This window comes from Armigeres subalbatus, chromosome 3, assembly GCF_024139115.2.
Source record: "Armigeres subalbatus isolate Guangzhou_Male chromosome 3, GZ_Asu_2, whole genome shotgun sequence".
Classification (NCBI taxonomy): Eukaryota; Metazoa; Arthropoda; class Insecta; order Diptera; family Culicidae; genus Armigeres; species Armigeres subalbatus.
In genome coordinates, this window is record NC_085141.1 from 46,442,293 (window position 1) to 46,463,164 (window position 20,872).

General features: G+C 39.4%; 1 protein-coding gene across 2 annotated transcripts; it reads right to left on the bottom strand.

Annotated features, from left to right (window-relative positions):
- Window positions 1–10,491: 10,491 nt before the first annotated feature.
- Window positions 10,492–12,239, bottom strand: LOC134227881 (zinc finger protein 320-like). Of its 2 annotated transcripts, XM_062709578.1 has the most exons (3): window positions 12,151–12,239; window positions 11,844–11,997; window positions 10,492–11,767 (listed from the first exon to the last, which is right to left on the bottom strand). In XM_062709578.1, exons 2-3 carry the CDS (start codon window positions 11,955–11,957, stop codon window positions 10,550–10,552), a joined length of 1,332 nt encoding a protein of 443 aa, XP_062565562.1. In that variant the 5' UTR covers window positions 11,958–11,997; window positions 12,151–12,239; the 3' UTR covers window positions 10,492–10,549. The 2 variants fall into 2 exon arrangements, with proteins under 2 accessions (XP_062565562.1, XP_062565561.1); XM_062709577.1 differs by lacking the exon at window positions 12,151–12,239 and having other exon boundaries at window positions 11,844–12,144.
- Window positions 12,240–20,872: the final 8,633 nt, after the last annotated feature.

Below are 20,872 nucleotides of genomic sequence, written 5' to 3' on the forward strand. Positions count from 1 at the left end.
AGTTTCTTTTTGCAATAAAGTTGAAATGTTGCATGCTTTATTTAGTTTTGTGTGATATAAATGCAAAATCCAGCTAGGTGGTCCAAAATATGAGCCCGGTCCAAAATACAGCCGTTACCCTAGTCCGATGTAGATTTCCCTTTACGGAATGCAAATTGGTGGTCGTTAAGTAGCCTACGTTCTTCAATTAGGTGCATTAGACGGTTGTTCACCATTCTCTCGAGGATCTTACCAAGGCAATTATTTAGGTAGATTGGTCTGTAGTTTCCTGGACAACTTCTTTCTCCTTTTGTATATTTTGTATATACTTCTTTTCCTTGTATATAGGAACCACTATGGATTTGGCCCAGCTTTCTGGGTATACGGAGCCTTCCCACAATCGGTTATATGTGTTAAGGAGCAGATGTTTGTACTCTATTGGCAGTTTGGTGATCATTGCATAGTGGATGCCATCTGGGCCTGGAGAAGATCCTTTAAGTCCATCCATTGCTTCTTCAAGCTCGTTTCAGGAAAATACTGAGTTATATCCGGCTTCTTCTTCCTGGTTTCGTATCGGGGATTGTTCGATGTTATTTTTATATGCCAGAAATGCTGGAGAGTATTCCCTATCACTGGATATTTGTCCGAAGTGTGCAGCAAGACTATCAGTGATTCCTTTGTTGTTAGTTGTTTTTTCATTATTGAATTTGATTTCTCGGATACGTGAGCTTTTAGATTTTCCTTGAATTTTGTTGAAGTTTTTCCACTTCTCCTTGGCAGGCGTGTGGACGTTGAATTTTTGGGCAAAGTCTTCCCAAGATTTCTTCTTGGCTTTTACGATGGTCTCTTGTGCTTTGATATTTGCATCTCGGAATTCTTGGGTATGTTGGTTGGTTAGTTGTGATGGTTCCTTTTGTTTTTGGGATCGATTGCTCAGCAGCTCTATTTATCTGCCTTGTTATTTCTTCGACTTGGTCAACAACGTTATCTATGTAAGTGATTTCAATCGTATTTTTCCCAATCTGCTTCATCAATTTTCCACTTAGGGAGACGTTGTGTTTCCTGTAGTATTTGCGGCATCAATATAATTAGGGGTATGTGGTCACTTCCATAGGAGTCATCTGAGACGGTACGTTCCAGAGTACCAGCTAGTACATCTGAACAACAACATATATCGATGCAGGATCCAATTCCTGTAGCACTATTCACATATGTGTTTTCACCATTGTTGAGCACTACAAGGTTTTCTTCGTCAATGATTGACTCTATAATTTTTCCTCGGCAACTGATTTCGTCTGAACCCATAGTGGGTGATGTGCATTAAAACCACCCATCACTATCATAGGTTTAGGAATTTGAGCGAGTAATTCAGAAATATCATCCTTTTGGATTTGGGTTCCGGGAGGGAGGTATACGTTTAGTATGTTAGCATTTATTGGTGCACCTTCTTTTACGGCTACTGCTTCCAAATTTGTATTTAGGTTAATACTCTTGCTGTCTATGTCCTCTTTTACTGCCGTTATCACTCCACCAGCTGATCTGGTTCCACCAGGTCTCTGACGGTGGTATATTTTATACTTACTGATGTTAGCTTGCTGTTCTTTTTGGCACATTGTTTCCTGTAGACATACTACCAATGGGTTGAGCCATTAATAGTTTTAAGTCGATTCTTCTTTTCCTTAATCCTCTGACATTTCATGAGACCGCAAAATTTTCGTTGTTTGCTGGACTGTTATTATTTTGTGTTATTTTTTATATTATTTGGGATTGTTTTGACTACTTGTTTATCTTGGGTATGGTGTTGTGGTCTCGTTTAACCGTTGTGCGGCCGGCAAAAAAAAAACACGTTTAACAGGCCGGCAGGGTACCCGGGTACCCACGAAACTAAAATGCTTATATTTCTGGACATTTACAACCGATTTCAACAATTTTGAGCTCATTCGATTTATAATTTTCTCTTCTATCAAGATGTTATTAGGATGAACCGATCCGGTCAATTCGATTCCTGGAAAATCCGGATTTCCAGGAACATGTCCTGCATAAATGATACTGATCGTGGATTTCAGTAGCTAATCAGCTATATGGGTATCAAACTTCTTGAAATTTCATCACTAGATTGATTTATATCGATTTGGGTCCATCAGAAGTGCAGACTTTCGATTGGCCATTCCAGAACAGGTTCCTTGAGGGGTCATAGGTGGCCATGAACATTGTTCAATGGAACATCAACAATATGGGTATCAAACTTCATGAAATTAACTGTTGCGTATATCCTTCATGATCTTAGGCTTACCAGACAAGAGCAAAACTAATGCAAGGGCTACCTGGTGGTCCCCAAATGGTGCTCCAAAAGTGCAGGGACATCCAGAGCAGTGGTCAATTATTGGAGTTCGTTCTAGAAACTTTCAAAAATCGTTTGTAATAGCAGTATATAAGCAGAGTCTTTGCTCGCGCTGAAAGTCATAGGGTCGTAACTGTATTGATCGATTCCTCCTAATCGATTTTATATTTACTTCAGGTAGAAGATGCAATCATCCTTCATTACAACCATGAACTCGTCGAAGATAAATTGATCAAAACAGTTACGCCCTTATGATTCTAAGCGTGAGATTGCGAATATCATTCATTGATCCCGAGTGGTCACCATGAAGTCCTCCTAAAACGCCGGAATTCCCGAAGCAATGGTCATTTCTTACATTTTGTTTTCAACAGTTGCGTAATCGTGAACTTTTTTTTTGTAACAAAGTAAAAAGAGAAGGAGAAGAGAGCGGGCTTGGTAGTCATAAGGCTACTGCTTCTGCCTCATAAATTTCAATCCAAGGTCCGTTCCATTCTCCTACTTTGTATCTTTCTTTATATTTATCTCTAGCAATCGCTAGAACTGGAAATGGACTTCCATACCATTTCCATTTCTATTCCTATACCTTCAACTTGACTATTCTAGCAGTATCTGCTAGAATTGGAAATGAACTAAAGAGCTCGTTTCCTACATCCAATTAGAAATTCCATCAGTTGCTTTCTATCTATAACATTGGCAGTTCGTTTACCAATACGGACCTCTGCCTCTTTAACCTTAACCCAAAAATTCCAATAAATTCCGTACGAACTCGTGGCAAGTGCAGAGGTATATTCGTCTTGCAGTGGGCGAGTGATTGCATTCATTTCATCCCCTTTTCCTACATTGACTTGCATTCTGAATCCACTGATAATCTGAGTGAAAAAAAAAAATTTTTAACTAGATGGGCTCCCTCAGTAGATGAAGAAACTAGCTAATCCTATCAGTTTCGTCGTTCCAGTTTCAAAATCTACCTGTCCGGCCGTGAAGGCCGATCGACGACGGATGAGATGTTTAGCCTGAAGATGATCCTTTATGAATTTCGGGAGTACAACTTGAAAAGAAATTAGCTGTGGCAGATAATGTCTAAACATGGTTCTCCGGCGAAGTTGATTACGATGATACGTGCAACGCTAGATGACTCGAAATAAAGTATTCGGGTTGCAGACGACGTATCAACCGTGGAGAGATTGAAGCAGAGTGATGCGCTTTCAAATTTATTGTAAATATTGCACCCGAGGGGGTGATTAGGAGATCTGGTGTGCAGAAGAATGACACTATCATCACATGCTCCTGATCTTTTTGGACGACATTGACTACCCTCGATCACAGGGCAGTAGTGGAGGCTATTGCCCTAAAGAAGAGGGAGCCGACGAAGATAGGCTAAATCATCGACTCTACCAAGACGGAGTCCAAGGTTGCTGGTAAAGATAAAAGTCAACCTATTGGTGTTAGTGCTTAGGTAGTGCTTGATGGGAAAGTTGTTGTAGAATTTGTTTATCTTTGAACACATGACATGTGACAAAGAGGTTTCCTGTGAAGTGAAAAGACGTATTGCTGCTGCAAACAGGGGCTTCCTCGATTATTGGAAACGAAATTTGCTCTGATTCGTAAGAATGTAAAAAGAGGCGGACAGGAAAGCTTTTGACATTTTCGAGCGAAAAGTGCTACGTACAATTCTCGATGGGAAACTAGAAAAAGATGTGTGGCGCAGACGCATGGATCACGAGCTGTATCAAGTGTATAAAGAAGAAATATTGTAAATCGTATAAAATACGGCAAACTCCAGTGGGCCGGTCACTTAGTGCGAATGTCGGGAGAAAGAATAGCAAAAACAATATTCACCACAGATCCGGATAGAGGCCAGTGACTTCGTAGAAGGCCACGAACACGCTAGCTGCTGCACGCGGTGGAATCGGACCTGGGAACCCTAAACGTTTATGAAAACTTGAGGAACATCATCCAAGATTGACAATTGTGAAGCTCTACAATACGTCAGTCAAAGGTTGTTTAGAGCTTCTAGTGGAGTTTCTTCACTTGTCATAAGACGATTTCGTACAATCCCATTTTATTCCACCATTTGAAGTGAACGAACGATTTATTGAAAGTCGCAGCATTATTGGATGTATTGTGGCTATCCGTTTAGATTGCATCAATTCTCGGGTACTTATTCAAAAGGACGTATGTGATTTTGTAAACAAAGATTCAAACGTCGATTTGTCCAATCTGATGGCACCGGCACGCAAACCAACACCACCAACAGGTAGCCGAAGGCTTCCCCTACCTGTTTGTGGTAATGGTTTGCGTGGGAGTGCTATCAGATTGGACAAATCGACTTTTGAATCTTTGTTTACAAAATCACATACGTCCTTTTGAATAAGTACCCGAGAATTATGCTCTCACATTTCTCAACAAGCGATTTCTAAAACCTCACAACTTTCTTAAACGACTACTTAAAAATTGGCACATCTTCGAAAGTTTCGAAGCTTCCAGATGCTCACCTAACGGCCACACGGTGTCAATGAATGGTTCTCGAATTGATTTTGATCGCACACAGCTACAAAAAAGTCGCATCTTTATAGAGCGAGTTTCTAGAATTGATTACCTTTTCGGCTATTCCGGAGCTTCTGGAGCACCACTTAATGGCCTCCCGGGGTCAACGTTCGGTTCTTGAAATGATATTGGTCTCATTTTGATGCATAAATCGTTTTGTGAAACAGTACGGTTTACGAGGATGAATTTAAAAATTGGCCCTTTTCTCAGAATGTTCCGGAGTTCTTTGGAGGACCATTTAGCGGAGTTTTGCTCTCACATTCATAACAAACCACTGTATTCTAGGATGATTTTCAAGAATTTGTCTTTACTATGGGTGTTCCAGACCTTCAGTGCCAGATGACCAATGGTGGTCAATGCGTTGCAATGATTTTACAATGATTGATTTTGCAATGATTTTACTCTCACAATGCTACAACAAGTAATAGTTTCTAGGACGGATTTCCAGAATTTTCATTACGCCAACAATAAAAAAAAATCATCATTTCTCATTTCATTTCTCCTGATGTTCCAGCAAAAGATATTTTAGTTACCAGATAAAGATTGTCGCTTCGGTTCTCTTTGTTCTGCTGTCCGAAATATCCCTAGTAACATTTTGGTTTTATGCTAGTTTTATAACACTCTTGAAGAGTAAAGTATAGTCTACAAGAGCGTTATAAAACTTAAAATGTTACTTGGGATGTGTGGTACCTAACTGTCAAATCGTATGTATTTTTCCTTCATTGACGTTTAGATCCCCTATCCTCGCCAGCAAAAAATGATCCGGACAGCGACGACAGCTAAAATATCTTTTGTTCCAGCACTTTCTAAAAAACACTTAGTAGCCATCCGGGATGAATGAGTAGCCCTTGTATTGATTTTGCTCCCTCATTGCTACAACACTAAAATTCTAAAATGTCTCAGTTTTCTAGGATAAACTTTCAGAATCGGCAACTTCTCCGGATGTTTTGGAGCTTTCGGTAGTCCACTTAGTTGCCTTCTGGTGTCATGAAGTTTGATGCCCATTTTGTTGAGGTTCATTTGAAAATTGTTTATTACCATTCTTGGCCCCACTGGGAACCTGTTCCGAAATGGCCACTCAAATTTTCACACATCTGTTGGTATACCAAGATAATACACAACAGTCTGCTGTAGAAATTTCGAGAATTTTGACATCCATATTGTTGGGGATGCAATGAGAAATGTTTTTGGCCTACCTTGACTCCCCCCCTTTCCCCACCAGGAGAACTTGTTCCAAAATGGCCACTCCGGAGTCAATTTGTCAAGAACACACGCTGGAAATAGAAGTTTGATACCCATATTGTTGATGTTCCCTTGAAAATTGTTCATGGCCATATATGACCCCTCGAGGAACCTGTTCTGGAATTGAAGATGGCCAATTGAAGATCTGCACGTTTGATGGACCCAAATCAATAAAAATCAACCTGCTGATGAAATATCAAGAAGTTTGATACTCATATTGCTGATTACCTATCGAAATCCACGATCAGTATCATCTATGCAGGACATGTCCCTAGAAATCCGGATTTCCCGGTGATCCGAGGGACCCGACCAATCCAATCCTAAAACAGCATGATAAAGGACAAAATTCTAAATCGAATGAGCCCAAAACGGTTGAAATCGGTTAAAAATTGCCAAAGATATAAGCATTTTCGTTTCGTGGGTACCCGGGTACCCTGCCGGCCATTTAAAGGGTAAAAAAATGTCGGAACCTCTCCCTCCACCCCTCCTTAATCAAAATTTCAGTTAACCCGTACAATCGATTTTGGCCGTCATTATTGTGGATATGACAGAGTTTCAACATCCTACTATGAAAATTTATTTAGATATCGCGAATTGAATTCCAAAAAGGTACCCGGGTACCCAGCCGGCCACACAAGGGTTAAGGTGATTATAGAATGAAGCCAGAAATCGGCCATTTTGTAAACCACGTGCTTTTCCAATATTTTTTTCAAGTGCACGAGATGAAAGAACCATAACGCGTATGAGGCTGAAATAATGAAAGATCGTTTGCTTAGTTATGCTGAATAATCATAATTTGAGTTTCGGCACTGTACGAAAACTATTACGCCAGATTTGGGCTTTTGGAAATGTATGTATATAAACGTGTGGTGAATTTGAAATTCACCACGGGCTTCATTCTATAATCACCTTAAGCTGTTAAATATTCTTACTACATATTATCGTCGTGGTGGGTAGATCCTATGTATTGTTCTGAATCCGATTCAACATACTCCATCTGTTCACATGGCTGCATTGATGTGTTTCCTTTTTTCTTCCTAGGAGGTGAGAGCAAGGTGTTATCCAGACTCCTTGTGTGTTTGGGGGCTGTTTTTTGTTGGTATGATTTCAATAGGTTTTCGAGCTTGTTGCAATCTTCTTTGAGTTTTTCCGCCTCTTTTTCTGCAATTTTTCTTCTATGTTTTTCTTCCTTGTATGCTTTGTGAACTGAGTCTAACGTATCCTGCATTTCCTCAATTTTTGTTTGCATTTCCGTCACTTTTTTTCATTTTCCTGGCAACATTTGATCAATTCTTCTTTGTATTGCATGAGCTTTGTCTCGAATTGTACTTCCATTTTAGCTTTCAAGGTGTCAGCATACATTTTCTTCTCTTCATTTAGCTCGTTGATTTTAGGTAGGCTTTGTTTTCATTAGTAAGTTTTTTAACATCTTCTTCAACTGATGATATCACTGTATCTGAGTAAGCTGTTTTGCTCTCTGACTCAACAATGTTTCTGGCTTCCCAAAACGAAATGTTTCTGTCCACTTTCACTTTCGTAATAGATTTTTCTTTTTGCAGAACTGGGCACTCTTTGGAAAATGCACCACAATTAATACATTTTGCTACGTTGCCACATTCTTCATGGTAGACTTCACTGCACCTACTGCACTTTTTATCCTTGACCGGGCAGCTAATGCTAGTATGTCCAAACTTGAGACACTTGAAACACCTTAGCGGGTTAGGGTACCATGGTCTTGTCTGCAAGAGGAGGTAACCCAATTTGAATTCTTTAGGTGGCCTGGTTCCTTTCACGGTTATCACGAAAATGCCGGTAGGAATTTTATTGTCCTCCGCACCCTTCGTAATTTGTTTTACATTTACCACGCCTTGATCTGACAAAATGTCTCGAATTGCGTCGTCCGTATCGTTTTTCACATCACAGAAGACTACCAGAACACTACCACTTTGCAGGAGTTCAATGATTTATGTTCATAAATCTTCACCGTAATTCCGTCCACTAGTTTTTCAATTTTAGCCAGGTTTTTGGCCTGACTTTCATTCCGCACTGTTACAAATATTTTTCCTTTTCTCGTTTTTTTTTGCCGCAATTATTGTCCCACAGTGGCTCTGGATTGTTTTCTCCACTAATACTGGGGACACTCCATGGAAGCTTTTCCCCTCCTCCATCCTTTCCATTACCATATTTTTTCCCCGGCTACACCGCCGGGGTTTTCCCCCATACGGGGGAAATTAGAACTGTTCATCAAATAAGCTCTGCTCGTTGGTTGGTTTTTAATTTGCACTCTTGGTAGACACTTGCGTTGCTTATTCGCGTTACCGATTTAGTGAGTAATCACTTTTACCCGAAAGACCGGGGGCGTAATTGGACACCTCTCAATGAATTAACTACGATCGACCGATTGCGCCGATGCGACTTAACTCGACCGTAGTCAAACACGGAATGAACAGCCATTTTACAACATGCAAGTTTTCCATTTTTCTGTTAAAGAGCTCGATGAGTAGTACTCGTTAAAACCATTTTTGGAAAATGGCGTATGCGTCACTTTTTCAGATTACGGCAGTTATGGACTCTCATTGGAAAGGGAGAGATATAGTGTTAAATACCCGAGCAAAGGTTAAGAGCAAAACGATAACTTGTTTTGATGTTGTGAATCGCCGAATATGATTACTTAAATTGATATCGTTTTGGTCGTTTTAACGGTTAAAATAACAAAATGTATAGCAGAAAAATCTTACTGTGACATCAAATCGAAAACTATTCCTGCTATCGATGAGAGCAAATCGAAAACTAAATTTGATATTGGTTCCGATAACAAAACCCGAGCAAAGTCTGAAAACATAACGAGAGCATATAGAAAACACATTTTGAATTCGACATCAAATTGAAATCATAATTTGTTTTCAAATATGAATCATCATGATTGATTACATATTTTGATCTCATTTTGCTGTAGATTTCTAAATAGTATCATCTGACATCAAACTGTGTACTTATTTTGTTATCGGAACCAATATAAAATTCAGTTTTCGATTTGCTCTCATCGATAGCAGGAATAGTTTTCGATTTGATGTCACAGTAAGATTTTTCTGCTATACATTTTGTTATTTTAACCGTTAAAACGACCAAAAAGATATCAAATTAGGTTTGTAATCATATTCGATTTCACAACATCAAAACAAGTTATCGTTTTGCTCTCAACCTTTGCTCGGGAATAAGTTCACAGTTTGATGTTAAATTACACAATTTAGGTATAAGTCTACAGCAAAATGAGATCAAAATATGTAGTCAGTCATGATTATTCATATGGAGTACTGCTTACAGTTTTTGCACTGGAAGTGCCCCAGGGTGTTAAGTTTTGCCAAAAGCTATTGATCTGTATCGAAGAAATCGAAAGGTTCGGTGCCAATTTGTTCAAAAACAGTTTTTTGTTGTTTCCTCGAAATTGTGTAAAATGGACTTATGCAGTTTCTCAATCAAATGATTCATATGCTCTCATTATGTTTTCAGACTTTGCTCGGCTAACCATACCAATTGGACTACAGAAGCTAGAATGGGTATTTATAGCGAGAAAAAGGACGCAATATTGAGGAAGAGTGTGTAGTAATACAATGGTTACGACCTTATGGTTAGTTATGCTGGCATCGTCCACCCCTACCGATAACAAAGACTTGGGGACAGACCAGTTTTTTTTACCTTAACCCTGTTCACAAACCGATCACTTAAAGCGTGTACATTGTAATTATAGTCCCTCCAGAAAAATAATCCGTTTTCCGTAAAGTATTCCGCGTGTTCTAAGTTTATCCCCACTAGATTCCCGGTGACTTATCCGTTCCACTGCATCCTGGTTCTGTTCATCACTGAATACCCTCAAAACTCATTGCAATATACTTGTTTTGCTAAATCATGAAGTTTGATATGTCGCAAGCCAGGTTACGGAATTTGGGAAGAGTATGAGACGACTATAATTTTGTAACCCAATCTTAGGCTGGTTTCGAAGCCGACGACATGAATCTCCAAGATCCATTCCATTGTGGCCGCACAAAAAAGCGTTGAACGTTGGAAGATAACTCATTCCATTCGGAAACTACAGCTTCTATAGCTACAGACGTTAAACTTATTTTCCTGATCATATGATATTGGCCTACGGCAGTGTAACAAACATTCACTATGCTAAAAACATTCAGGTAATCAAAACATTTTTTTTTTCGTTTGACCGTATCCGAATCTACGGAATTAACAGGAAAAAATAAACTCACCCAAAAACGTTTATAAATCTTTATGAGATGGATAAATCTTTATGAGATGGATAAAAGATCCGATAAAATTCCTCCGAATGTAACCAGGGTATTCATAAAATATTAAAAAGTATAAAATAAGGGTTTCATCGACTTTGATTTAATGTACAACGTGATAAAACGATCGTTTTATTCTTCGCATTTATTCACTTTTATTTATTGAACCCGTCGCGCCAGCATGCATCTTACGGATGTGATTGGTCAACCGACTCTGACGCCCGTAGGATATCTCGCATATTTCACACCGGAACGGTTCAATGCCCTCGTGCAGCTTCTGTCGGTGGTACTTGCGGGCGCTAAAACTGTTGAACCACTCGTCGCACTGATCGCACTTGTACGGCGTAGGATTAGAGTGGTGTCGCTGGTGACTCCGGAGGGCCTGCATCCGTTTGAACTTGGCCGGACACTTGTCGCAAGCAAACGGTTGCTCTGTTGTGTGCGTGACCAAGTGAATCGGCACTTCGAACCGCTTCATGAAAGTTTTCCCACAAATCGGACAGGAATGTGTTTTGTCCGAAGTGTGAAGCTTCATGTGATTCCTTAGCGAACCTGACTGGAGGAAATGTTTGCCGCACTCGGAGCACTCATAATTGCACACCGTTGTAGGTGCGCAGATTTGTTCGTGTTTTTTCAAAGTGCTACTGGCTAAGAAAGCACGACCACAGGAAGTACAAACAAAGCTGCGGCTTCTGTTTGAGCGGTTTTTATGAAGCGTTAAGTGCTTTTCGTCAACGAAACGCTGATAGCAAACATTGCATTCATACGGCCGAATAGTGCTAGATTTAATACGGAGCTTTTCATGTTGGTCAGCTCGGTGGGCATCCAGTCTCTGTTGGCTATCGAAAACTTCCGAAGGACAACTGCAGCAAACAAATTTAGTATCATCTGCTATAGGACTCTTTGATTTCTTTTTCCGACGAACTTGTTTCTTTTTTGAAGGCTCAGCAGATTTGAGAGGCTTTGTAGGAAGAATCTGATCTTCACTGTTCGCGCAAATGGGATCGTCTAAAATTTCGTAAACTTCAGTCGTTTCCTGATTAGCTTTCCCGTCATCCATCTCAACAACCCATTCTTCCGTAATGATTCTCGATCCCTCATTTGATTCGGTAATCTCAATTTCTTCGATGACAATGGTGGATTTGACGAACTCATCCAGGCAATCGATCTGATCATCTTTCGACGCGTCAGCATCCGGAACAGAATCATTTTTGATGGCCTCCGATTCGTTAACAAGATTGCAATTACTGGAACGCAGAAAGGCATCTGAGTTCAGACACAGTTCTCTCAGCTCGTAGAATTTGGAGAATTCGTCTACGCAGAGACTACAAACGAATTGCGTGAAACCATCGTTACGCTTGAGCTATAACAAATAATCAAATCTTACTATTGAGGATCGCGAATTCTATTTAAAACTGTTTTACTAGAGAAATACTCACCTTGAGTCCAGTGCAGATCATTATTGTTTCAGCGACAGAACGCTTCCCGTGAACTGCAAATAATGGCACGTAAAGTGGACGATTCTGTCCTAGGCATACCCGACAAACATACATCTTCAAAAAAAAAACACCAGATATCGGAACAGCTCAAAACCTACAAAATGCGAAAAAGGATCAATGGCGAGATGGGCCAATGTTGGTCTTAACTTGTTATTCAGGACAAAAGCAAAAAATGATCAATGAGCTTCCGTTTACTATACAAAATAAATAAAATTTAACAGAAGAATTTTTTAGTATCGATTTTTACCGTTTACGTGACGTTTCTCTTCAATTTCGTCACAATCAGTTTAAAGCCCCCAACACAGCGCATCCGGCATCCGGCAATCCGCATACACTGATAAAAAAATACACGTTCGATTCATGTTTTTCGGAATATGGATATTTTCAATCGGCTTACACCATCAATCTGGTGTACTTCACATCGATGACATGTTCTTACCAAACTCATTTCATATGTCAATGTTTATGTCGTATTCCATACTTGTTCCACCATAATATGATGTGCATATCAATGGATACCGATAACAAATACACATTGGACGTATATGTTCCAAAATGTGAATATTTCATTTCAATTTACACCATGGAGTCTAATGCATTTCACATCACTAAGATAGTCTTCACAAACTCAGTTCAAATGTCATTATTTATAGCAATTTTCATACTTGATACACCACGATTTCTTATGTTTGTCTATGAATTGTTATAAACTTACTCAAACTAATGAGAGATGCATTCAAACAAACTTAATTGTGTTACTTTTTCAACGAGAAAGCACATGGTTCGAAAAAAAAACGCTGTAAACTATAAATAATTTCTCCGATGAACATGGACGAAATCAGGAGTAAAATCGGTAGGTTAATATAGTTCCACTATAGTGGAACATATTATAATCATCATGTATTTTTTCATCTCCTCATAAGTACCCAATAATAGCAGCGGTCAACAATCCAACAGCACCAGTCGTACATCGCTGAACTACAGTTAAACAGAATTAGCAACCGTCTTCCCATCAACAGGTAATATTTGATTATGATAAGTGCTTCTATAAGAGGCTAGTTCTATAACTATATTCGTCTTTTAGTAAACAGCCGGATGTATTCGAGTATTCCAATTCCCTCCTGAGCTTTCCTGAGTCTTTCCTCAGCTCGTGAAACATCAAATCATGGAATGCTTAGAAGCTCACCGTAACACTTGCTACCATCGTACAAACAGGTAAGCATTTATTTAATACACACAAGAAAAATAATCCGTGCCTCAACTCCCTCAATAAAACATATGTCCTTTTTCATTAACAGTAAAGCCATACAAGTACATCCAACAAATCAACATGGAATTTGGAAGCTGTCGCAGGACAGTAGTGAAGGTTTACTTCCCGATGGAGACGGTGGGGATGGGGAATAAATCAAGATCGGACTACGACACTCACGGAATTTCAACCAGAAGCATCACCTACCCATAGGAACTTTTATAACCGGCTGATTGATGCAAATAATGCTAAGTCATAACTTTCGTTCTATTGAAGAGGAAGACGGCAAACTAATTGGTACGTTGGTACCCAACTAATTCATTTTTATTGATTAAATGGAGCAATTTATTAATCACATATATTTTTTACATTCGTTTTCATTTTATTAGTTCCGCCCGGAATGCGATTTCCGTTAGAAGGACGAAAACCGAAGAAAGTTTTTTTTTTCTATAACTCCATTGTTGATTCGGTGAAGTTATAGCAAAACAAATGTTTCTTCAATTGGGTTTCGATTCGATAACGGAAATCGGATTCCGGACGGAATTTGCCATACTTCATCATTATATAAATATGAAAGAAAACACGAAATTCATTTGTTAACAAATGAAGTTCATCTCGATTATACTTTAAAGTCATGCATAAAGCAAGCGAATATGCCAAATAATTCAATTGAATTCGATTTGATTTACACGTTAACATCGTGTGGATGGTATACGAACGGATGATGAGTTTCGAATGATCGATGTCGTAAGTTTTACACATGACATTGATTTGCTTTGACAATTTGCGCAAATGTATGTGTTAAACACACGGTCCTCTCGTGTATTTTTTTTATAGTGTACGCTCATTTTGATTTTAAAGGCACTGTCAGCCAACCTTGCCCGAATAGAAAATATTATAGAAAAACAATACAATTTATTGTAACATACTATCAAAAACAATTATTTGACTATAAATTGTATTATAGATGAAATAATAGAAATACATTACAGTATCGTTACGAATCTTTTAATTAATTGTAAATAAAGTTTTTGCAATGTACATGCGGGGTCTGTTCACAAATTACGTAACGAAAAAATCCGAGTTTCTGACCCCCTCCCCCCCTCCTCGTAACAAAATGTAACATTTTTAGTACCCCCTCCCTCCCCCCATGTAACGCGTAACTGTGAAAATTTTAAAGGCAGATTTTTTTCCCTTCTCTGCAGCGTTTGGGTTTTGGAATTTTTTGAACACTGTTAGAAAAAGGGACGGCACATAATCAAAAATCAAGGATATCAAGAATGCAACTAGTAGAAACGAAAATAGAATTTAGAAAACGAATTGTGATTATAACCGTTTACATAGTTTTGCGAAACTGTGGTGTCGAGAAATACAATATTCGCTTAATTTTTGACGTAGAACTACGTCTGTCTTTTCTATATTGGGGTACACTTTACGATTGCAAAAATTCGAAAAACGTCACGAAAATATGATAGACTTTGATCGTTAATATCTCAGCCGTTTCTGGATGGATTTTCAATTTTCTTGGACCATTCGATCAAGGAAGAGTCAACGCTTCATACCCGATGTACGCTAAAGTCGGTTTTCACGCGGTTTTTTGTACACGAATCACTTTTCAGGTGATTTTTTTTTCACTCGGATTTTGGGATTTCCGCGGTTCGCTTAGACATATTTTGGGATTTACCCCTTTTCTCACGTTATTTTAATTTACGCGGCCCATATCCTCCGCGTATGTATGTATGATAATATTTACAATTCCAAACTTGCTAACAGTTGAGCAATCAGTTTCGGTGAATCAGTCAATCTCGTAAGTGCATCGCAAGCTTCTTCTTCCATAGCACTACATTCCAACTTGAACTTGGCCTGCTTTTCAACTTAGTAATCTTTATAGCCTATTCAGATTGGGCTATTTATGACTTTGTTAAGTGAGAGGGTATCCAATTATTACGAGGTGTTCAGACTGCAGCAAGATAATATATCTTGACGTTTCCATGTTTCCTCATTTGCACGCTAATACAGGGTTGAATTCAAGGAGAGTTTTATAATTTAACTAGCAGAAAATACCCAGCTTTGCCCGGGTGCTGCAAATGTCACAATGAACTTATTTTATTTGCAGCACCGTACTCTAGATCAATGTCCGTGTGTTTATTTTGTTTTTCTCAACAGCTGACCCAAAATTGTGTTCTAATGATTTTTCTACATTTCCCCGTTAAATTCCCCAACTTTTTGTATATACAAACCTTGCGAATCTCAAAACGAATCGATTAGGGAAAAAATCTTGCAAATCGGCCAACCCGTTCGCGAGTTAAATCGTCAGGAAGGAAATCTTAACTCATTTTTATTATATAGATTTGCGAAATCAAGCATTTGTGTGGCGACAATCGAACATTTTTTTCTGAACAAAGTTTCTACGAAAAAAAAATATTTAAAAAAAATGAAAAGGGATTTTCGAAGAATATTTGAAGCTCTCATTAAGGATAATAAGCGAAGCTACATTCATTAGTTGGGTGCGCCGTTCTTCGGGGAATCAGACTATTCCTCAATTTATTTTTAAGTTTAAAAAGTATTTTGATTCTGTACTATGATCGAACGGAGATTTGATAGAAAATTTAGATACTTTTGGGAATTCTCACAAATAAATAAAAAAAGGACGATTTTACCAATTTTCAAGAAATATTATCGAACTAAAATGTATTTCCACCAGTATCTCCAAGTATGAAGGGCAACTCAGCAATTTATTTTTTTTTTTTCAAAAATGGAAACTGAACCATTGCGTTCTACTCGACAATGAATGATACAGCTTCTAACAAAATCGAATCGTGTTAATGTGATATAATTTAAACTGGATTTTGGATGAATTAATGCATTACCAATCCATGTTTTATTTAAGGTTATTCTACTTTATATATACATCCCATTCAAATCGTACAGTTGTCCCACGTGAAAAATGTTGAAATCCAAAGTATATTAAGCCATTCAAGGAGCAGAATTGAAACAATTTATGAAATCAAATATATTCGTTTTACAACCATTCCTACGTTTTAAATTGTCTTCCGCATTGGCCCTTGAACCACAGAGAACAGACGTTGAAGCTGCACTCGTCATGTTGTGATAACTTTTTACTGTTCATTTTAAATAACTTTGGAATGTCGACGTTATCCCGTGCATAATCAGCGCTAGCGTCATCAAAAAATGCCACTGTGCGCTAGTGTCGTTATGCATGCAAGAGCATACCAGCGCCATCGTGTTGTCAAAATGAGATTGTGAGTTGCAATGTCGACGTCGATGGCGTTGAGGTTCGGTGATTTGTTTACACATGTTTTGCAAGAAATTTTGTTCGAGCCTCCATGTCTGTTCTCTGTGCTTGAACTTTGAAAATTTATTCGATTTGTTCTGTTAAATCTAGGTTTAAGTTAAATACTTCATGTTAATTCTAGAGAGCATCTGTTTTTTTAACAATTCATGTTAAATAAGTGGAGAATAAATAATTATCATCATAATTTTTCATCATATAAAATGCTTTCCACAAAACCATCACAATCCGAGTTATTCTTCAGCGCTCAGAAGATTTCCATCTAACATGCATTCGACCCTGCTGCGACAGAAAGAGCATGATTGTCAACTACGAAACGAAATGAAAACAGAGAGAATTTTCTCTCTGGCAAAGAGAGCGTGACGCTTGTCAGTTTTGTTTTGTTGAATTTCTCCCTGCATCCCAGTTAGAACGAAAACTCTCTCGTAATAATTGTTCGTAATAAATTCTCTATGACTCTTTTTAGCGGGCATCTTTTGACAGCGCAAAATGTATCGGTAATATTCGATAAATAATGACATCATAAAGCGTATTTACCCTGAAACGCCAATTATTATGTCATTAATGGCGTAATCTGAATAGGCTATTAAGCATTTATTTGATTATTAACTGAAAGTTTTCTATGTCCGTCATTGCATTAGTATGCATCTTTTGTTACAATACAATAGATACATTGTGACCACGGTGACGGAGTATACGCAAAGTTCGACGCAACTCACATGAAGAAATAATAATTATTATCAATAAACTGTCAAACTTCTTTGTCGCGTCTACTCTGACTTCCTCCATAGGATGACCACCGAACGCCATTGACAGCCCAGGTTTCACGATGGGCTTTTCTGTAATCAGCCACCGGGGGTTAGACTGATCTAGTGGTTGGTGCTTAATCTCTCTTCCAATTTGCGGTGGGAAAAGTAGGTGATAACATGTTCAAATTTTGGAATCAATTGATAATAAACACAAAATTATCATTTTAATATAAACCTCAACAATTACGTTCAATTGAATGTTTGGCATTGCGTGTTTTGATGTTACGTAGGAAAATAAGTTCAAAAGTAGCATTTACCATTGTTTCGAGATACAATTATCGAACGAATCTTACTTTTTAGCGAGTTTTTATCAATTCATAATTTGGATAAGTGGGGGCCCTCCTTAGCCGTGCGGTAAGACGCGCGGCTACAAAGCAAGACCATGCTGAGGGTGGCTGGGTTCGATTCCCGGTGCCGGTCTAGGCAATTTTCGTATTCGAAATTGTCTCGACTTCCCTGGGCATAATAGTATCATCATGTTAGCCTCATGATATACGAATGCAAAAATGGTAGCCTGGCTTAGAAACCTCGCGGTTAATAACTGTGGAAGTGCTTAATGAACACTAAGCTGCGAGGCGGCTCTGTCCCAGTGTGGGGATGTAATGCTAATAATAATAAGAAGAATTTGGATAAGTGGGGCCAAGATCTTTTTATGTACAGGTTATCCGACTTCGTCAGTAGATGGGAATAACCAGCGCGGGGGGGAACATACATTTTCAGTGCAAAACGTAAACAAACGAGCATAAATTCCATACAAAAATCCAAGATGGCTGAGTTGGGGATATTGACAAGTCGGATAACCTGTACATAAAAAGATCTTGAGTGGGGCCCTCCTTAGCCGTGCGGTAAGACGCGCGGCCTCAAAGCAAGGCTGTTGAATCCCAGCAAGGAGAATGAGCCTAACATGACCCGAACTTTAGGGTAACATGTTACCTCATGAGCCTAAAAAAATGATTCACGTTAGGGTAAACCTCGACTAAAATTACGCTATATTGCAACATCGTGTTAGGCGTTTGCTGATATCAAACGTCTGCGTTAGGGTAACATTAGTGTAACCTTACCCTAACGTGAGTCATTTCAGTGAGTCGACCAAAATAGTGTATGTAGTAGTGAGAACATGATTTGTGTTCACTAATACAACAACATTACATGTACATCTTCGATGACAGATCGATGTAAACAATTTAAAAAAATAAAGAAAAAATGTTAAATTCTGCCGATGCCATAAGTGAGAAAAAAAAGTGAAATTGTGAAGTGAAAATATCATGGTCGTCGTTCGCTGTGCCGATAGCATAGAAAAGGGGTTTTCTTCAGCATCATTTGCCACCGGTTTTTGGATTATTTCTATTCTCGAACCGAGGAATAATCCGCCATCGGCATTGGTTGAAATCCGCGAGGAAAATCCGTCGTACGGGAGGACGTCACCTACGACCTGAAACAGCTCGAGGCGGCTTCCACATTTCGGATCCCAAATTACGTCAGGTTCTGGTCGGTATGGAGCATGCCCACACCGCGAAAGGTTGGCATTCGTGGCGTTTTGGTGGAGGACTGGTGGTGGTGGCGAGTGCGTAGTGGTGCCGACGTGACGATCGTTTCACCTGAAGTAAGCGCAACAGGTAGTTATACACTCGTACGGGAGAATGAAAATATATATTGGGCGGATGGGAATGACGAAATAAACATCGAGAACACGCAGATGCGAATATAATTAACCTTTTTATTGTTTTCTCTGTGATGCTCTCACTCCGGTGTATGCAACGGAAATCAAAGTTCGTTTATGTTGGCAGGAGTGGGTAGGCTCGTGCCGTTGACAGCGTAAGTGCTGCCAGAACTGCTGCTAGGATATAACAGCTCTTCCCCGCGAAATAAGCTCCTTTCTAGTCTGTTACAAGTCGAGTCTCCGCGGTGGTTTGATCGTTCGCTGCGATCGTCGCAATCCTTGATCTGCTGGCAAGCTCATTGGATTCGCAGATCCACCAGCTTTGGCTGTTTCATTCGAAATTGACGTTGGCATTTCCGATGGAGGAGCGGAAACAGTCGGATTAGAAGGAAGGGATAAGTCCGCGGAAGTATTGATGTTTTCTTCCGTTGTCGAAGTCGGGGGCATATTTGAAGTTACTGCGATAGCGTTGTCGTAGAAAAATTGACAACCGATCTCTTCGCCGCGTGAAGAAGTCACGTTTATTGGGGAACCCGTTAACCCTGCACCAACGCTACGCAGTTGGTCTATATGGCGCTTCCAGACCCGTCCATCCTTAAGTTGTACCATGTAATTTAACTTACCAAGACGTTCTTTAACAAACCCGAATTCCCATTTGTTTTCGTGGACGTAGTCTCGAATCGCCACTTTGGCACCCACCGTTAGTTTTCTAACTTTAGACTGAACTTCGCTTCTGTTCGGATCGATTGAAGGAATCATTAGGCGTGAGCGGATCTGGCGACCAAAAACTAACATAGACGGAGAATAGCCAGTAGCCGGGTGAATCATTTTGCGGTACGCTAAGAGAATATTGCAAATTTCGCTTTGTACTTCGGAACGATTGCAATTTAAAGATTTCAATTTCAATTTCATTGTCTGTATGAACCTCTCGGCCTGGCCGTTTGTGGCAGGATGATACGGAGCGCTGAATTTGTGGACAATACCGTTTAGTTCCAAAAATGTGGCGAAGTCAGCTGAGGTGAACTGAGGCCCATTGTCACTCACAAAAACTGACGGTAGACCATAAGTACTGAAGAATTCTCTGCATTTGTGGATTGTAGTTTCGGTTGTTGTTTTTGACTGCATATGCCATAGGCCACTTTGAAAACGCATCAATGAGTATCAGATACTAAAAACCCGGGCCAGCGTAGTTCGCATGGATACGCTGAAATGGTTCACTGGGCGTTTCCCAACAGTGGAAAGAAACCTTCGGTGGATTAGCCTTAACAGCCTGACAAGAAGCACAGTCCCTAATTAGACCTTCTATATCCTTATCTATTCCTTCCCACCAGCAGTAACTACGAGCGAGTGATTTGATCCTGGACATACCGAAATGCGTTGAATGAAGTTCGTGAAGAACCTTCATTCTCAACGAAGGTGGTATATATACACAACAATCACGCATTATGCAATCTTTCTGTAAACTGAACTGCTCTTGATCTACACCGAATCTAAATTTACCGTCAACTGCTTTACCTGTTCTAAGAGCTCGTAGTAATTCGCGAACACTATCGTCTGACAGAGTGGCTGTGCTCAACTCATCTACTGTAAGTGGTAGCGTGTGTATAGCATTAATCTCAACAGCATCTGGTTCCTCGATTTCTGACTCGGAGTCAGTGAACGATATTGGTAAGCGAGACATGGCATCCGCATTGAAATGATCTGAAGATCGACGATGACGGATTTTATAGTCGAAAGCTTGCAAAAATGCGGCATAATGCTGCATCCGCATCGCAGACATTGTAGGAAGACCTTTGGATTCCGAGAATATCTGACTGATAGGTTTGTTATCAGTAATAAGGGTAAACTTACGACCATATAAGTATTGGTGGAACTTGCGAATACCAAAAATGATCGAATATGCCTCTTTGTCTATCTGGGAATACTTCTGCTGCGTTC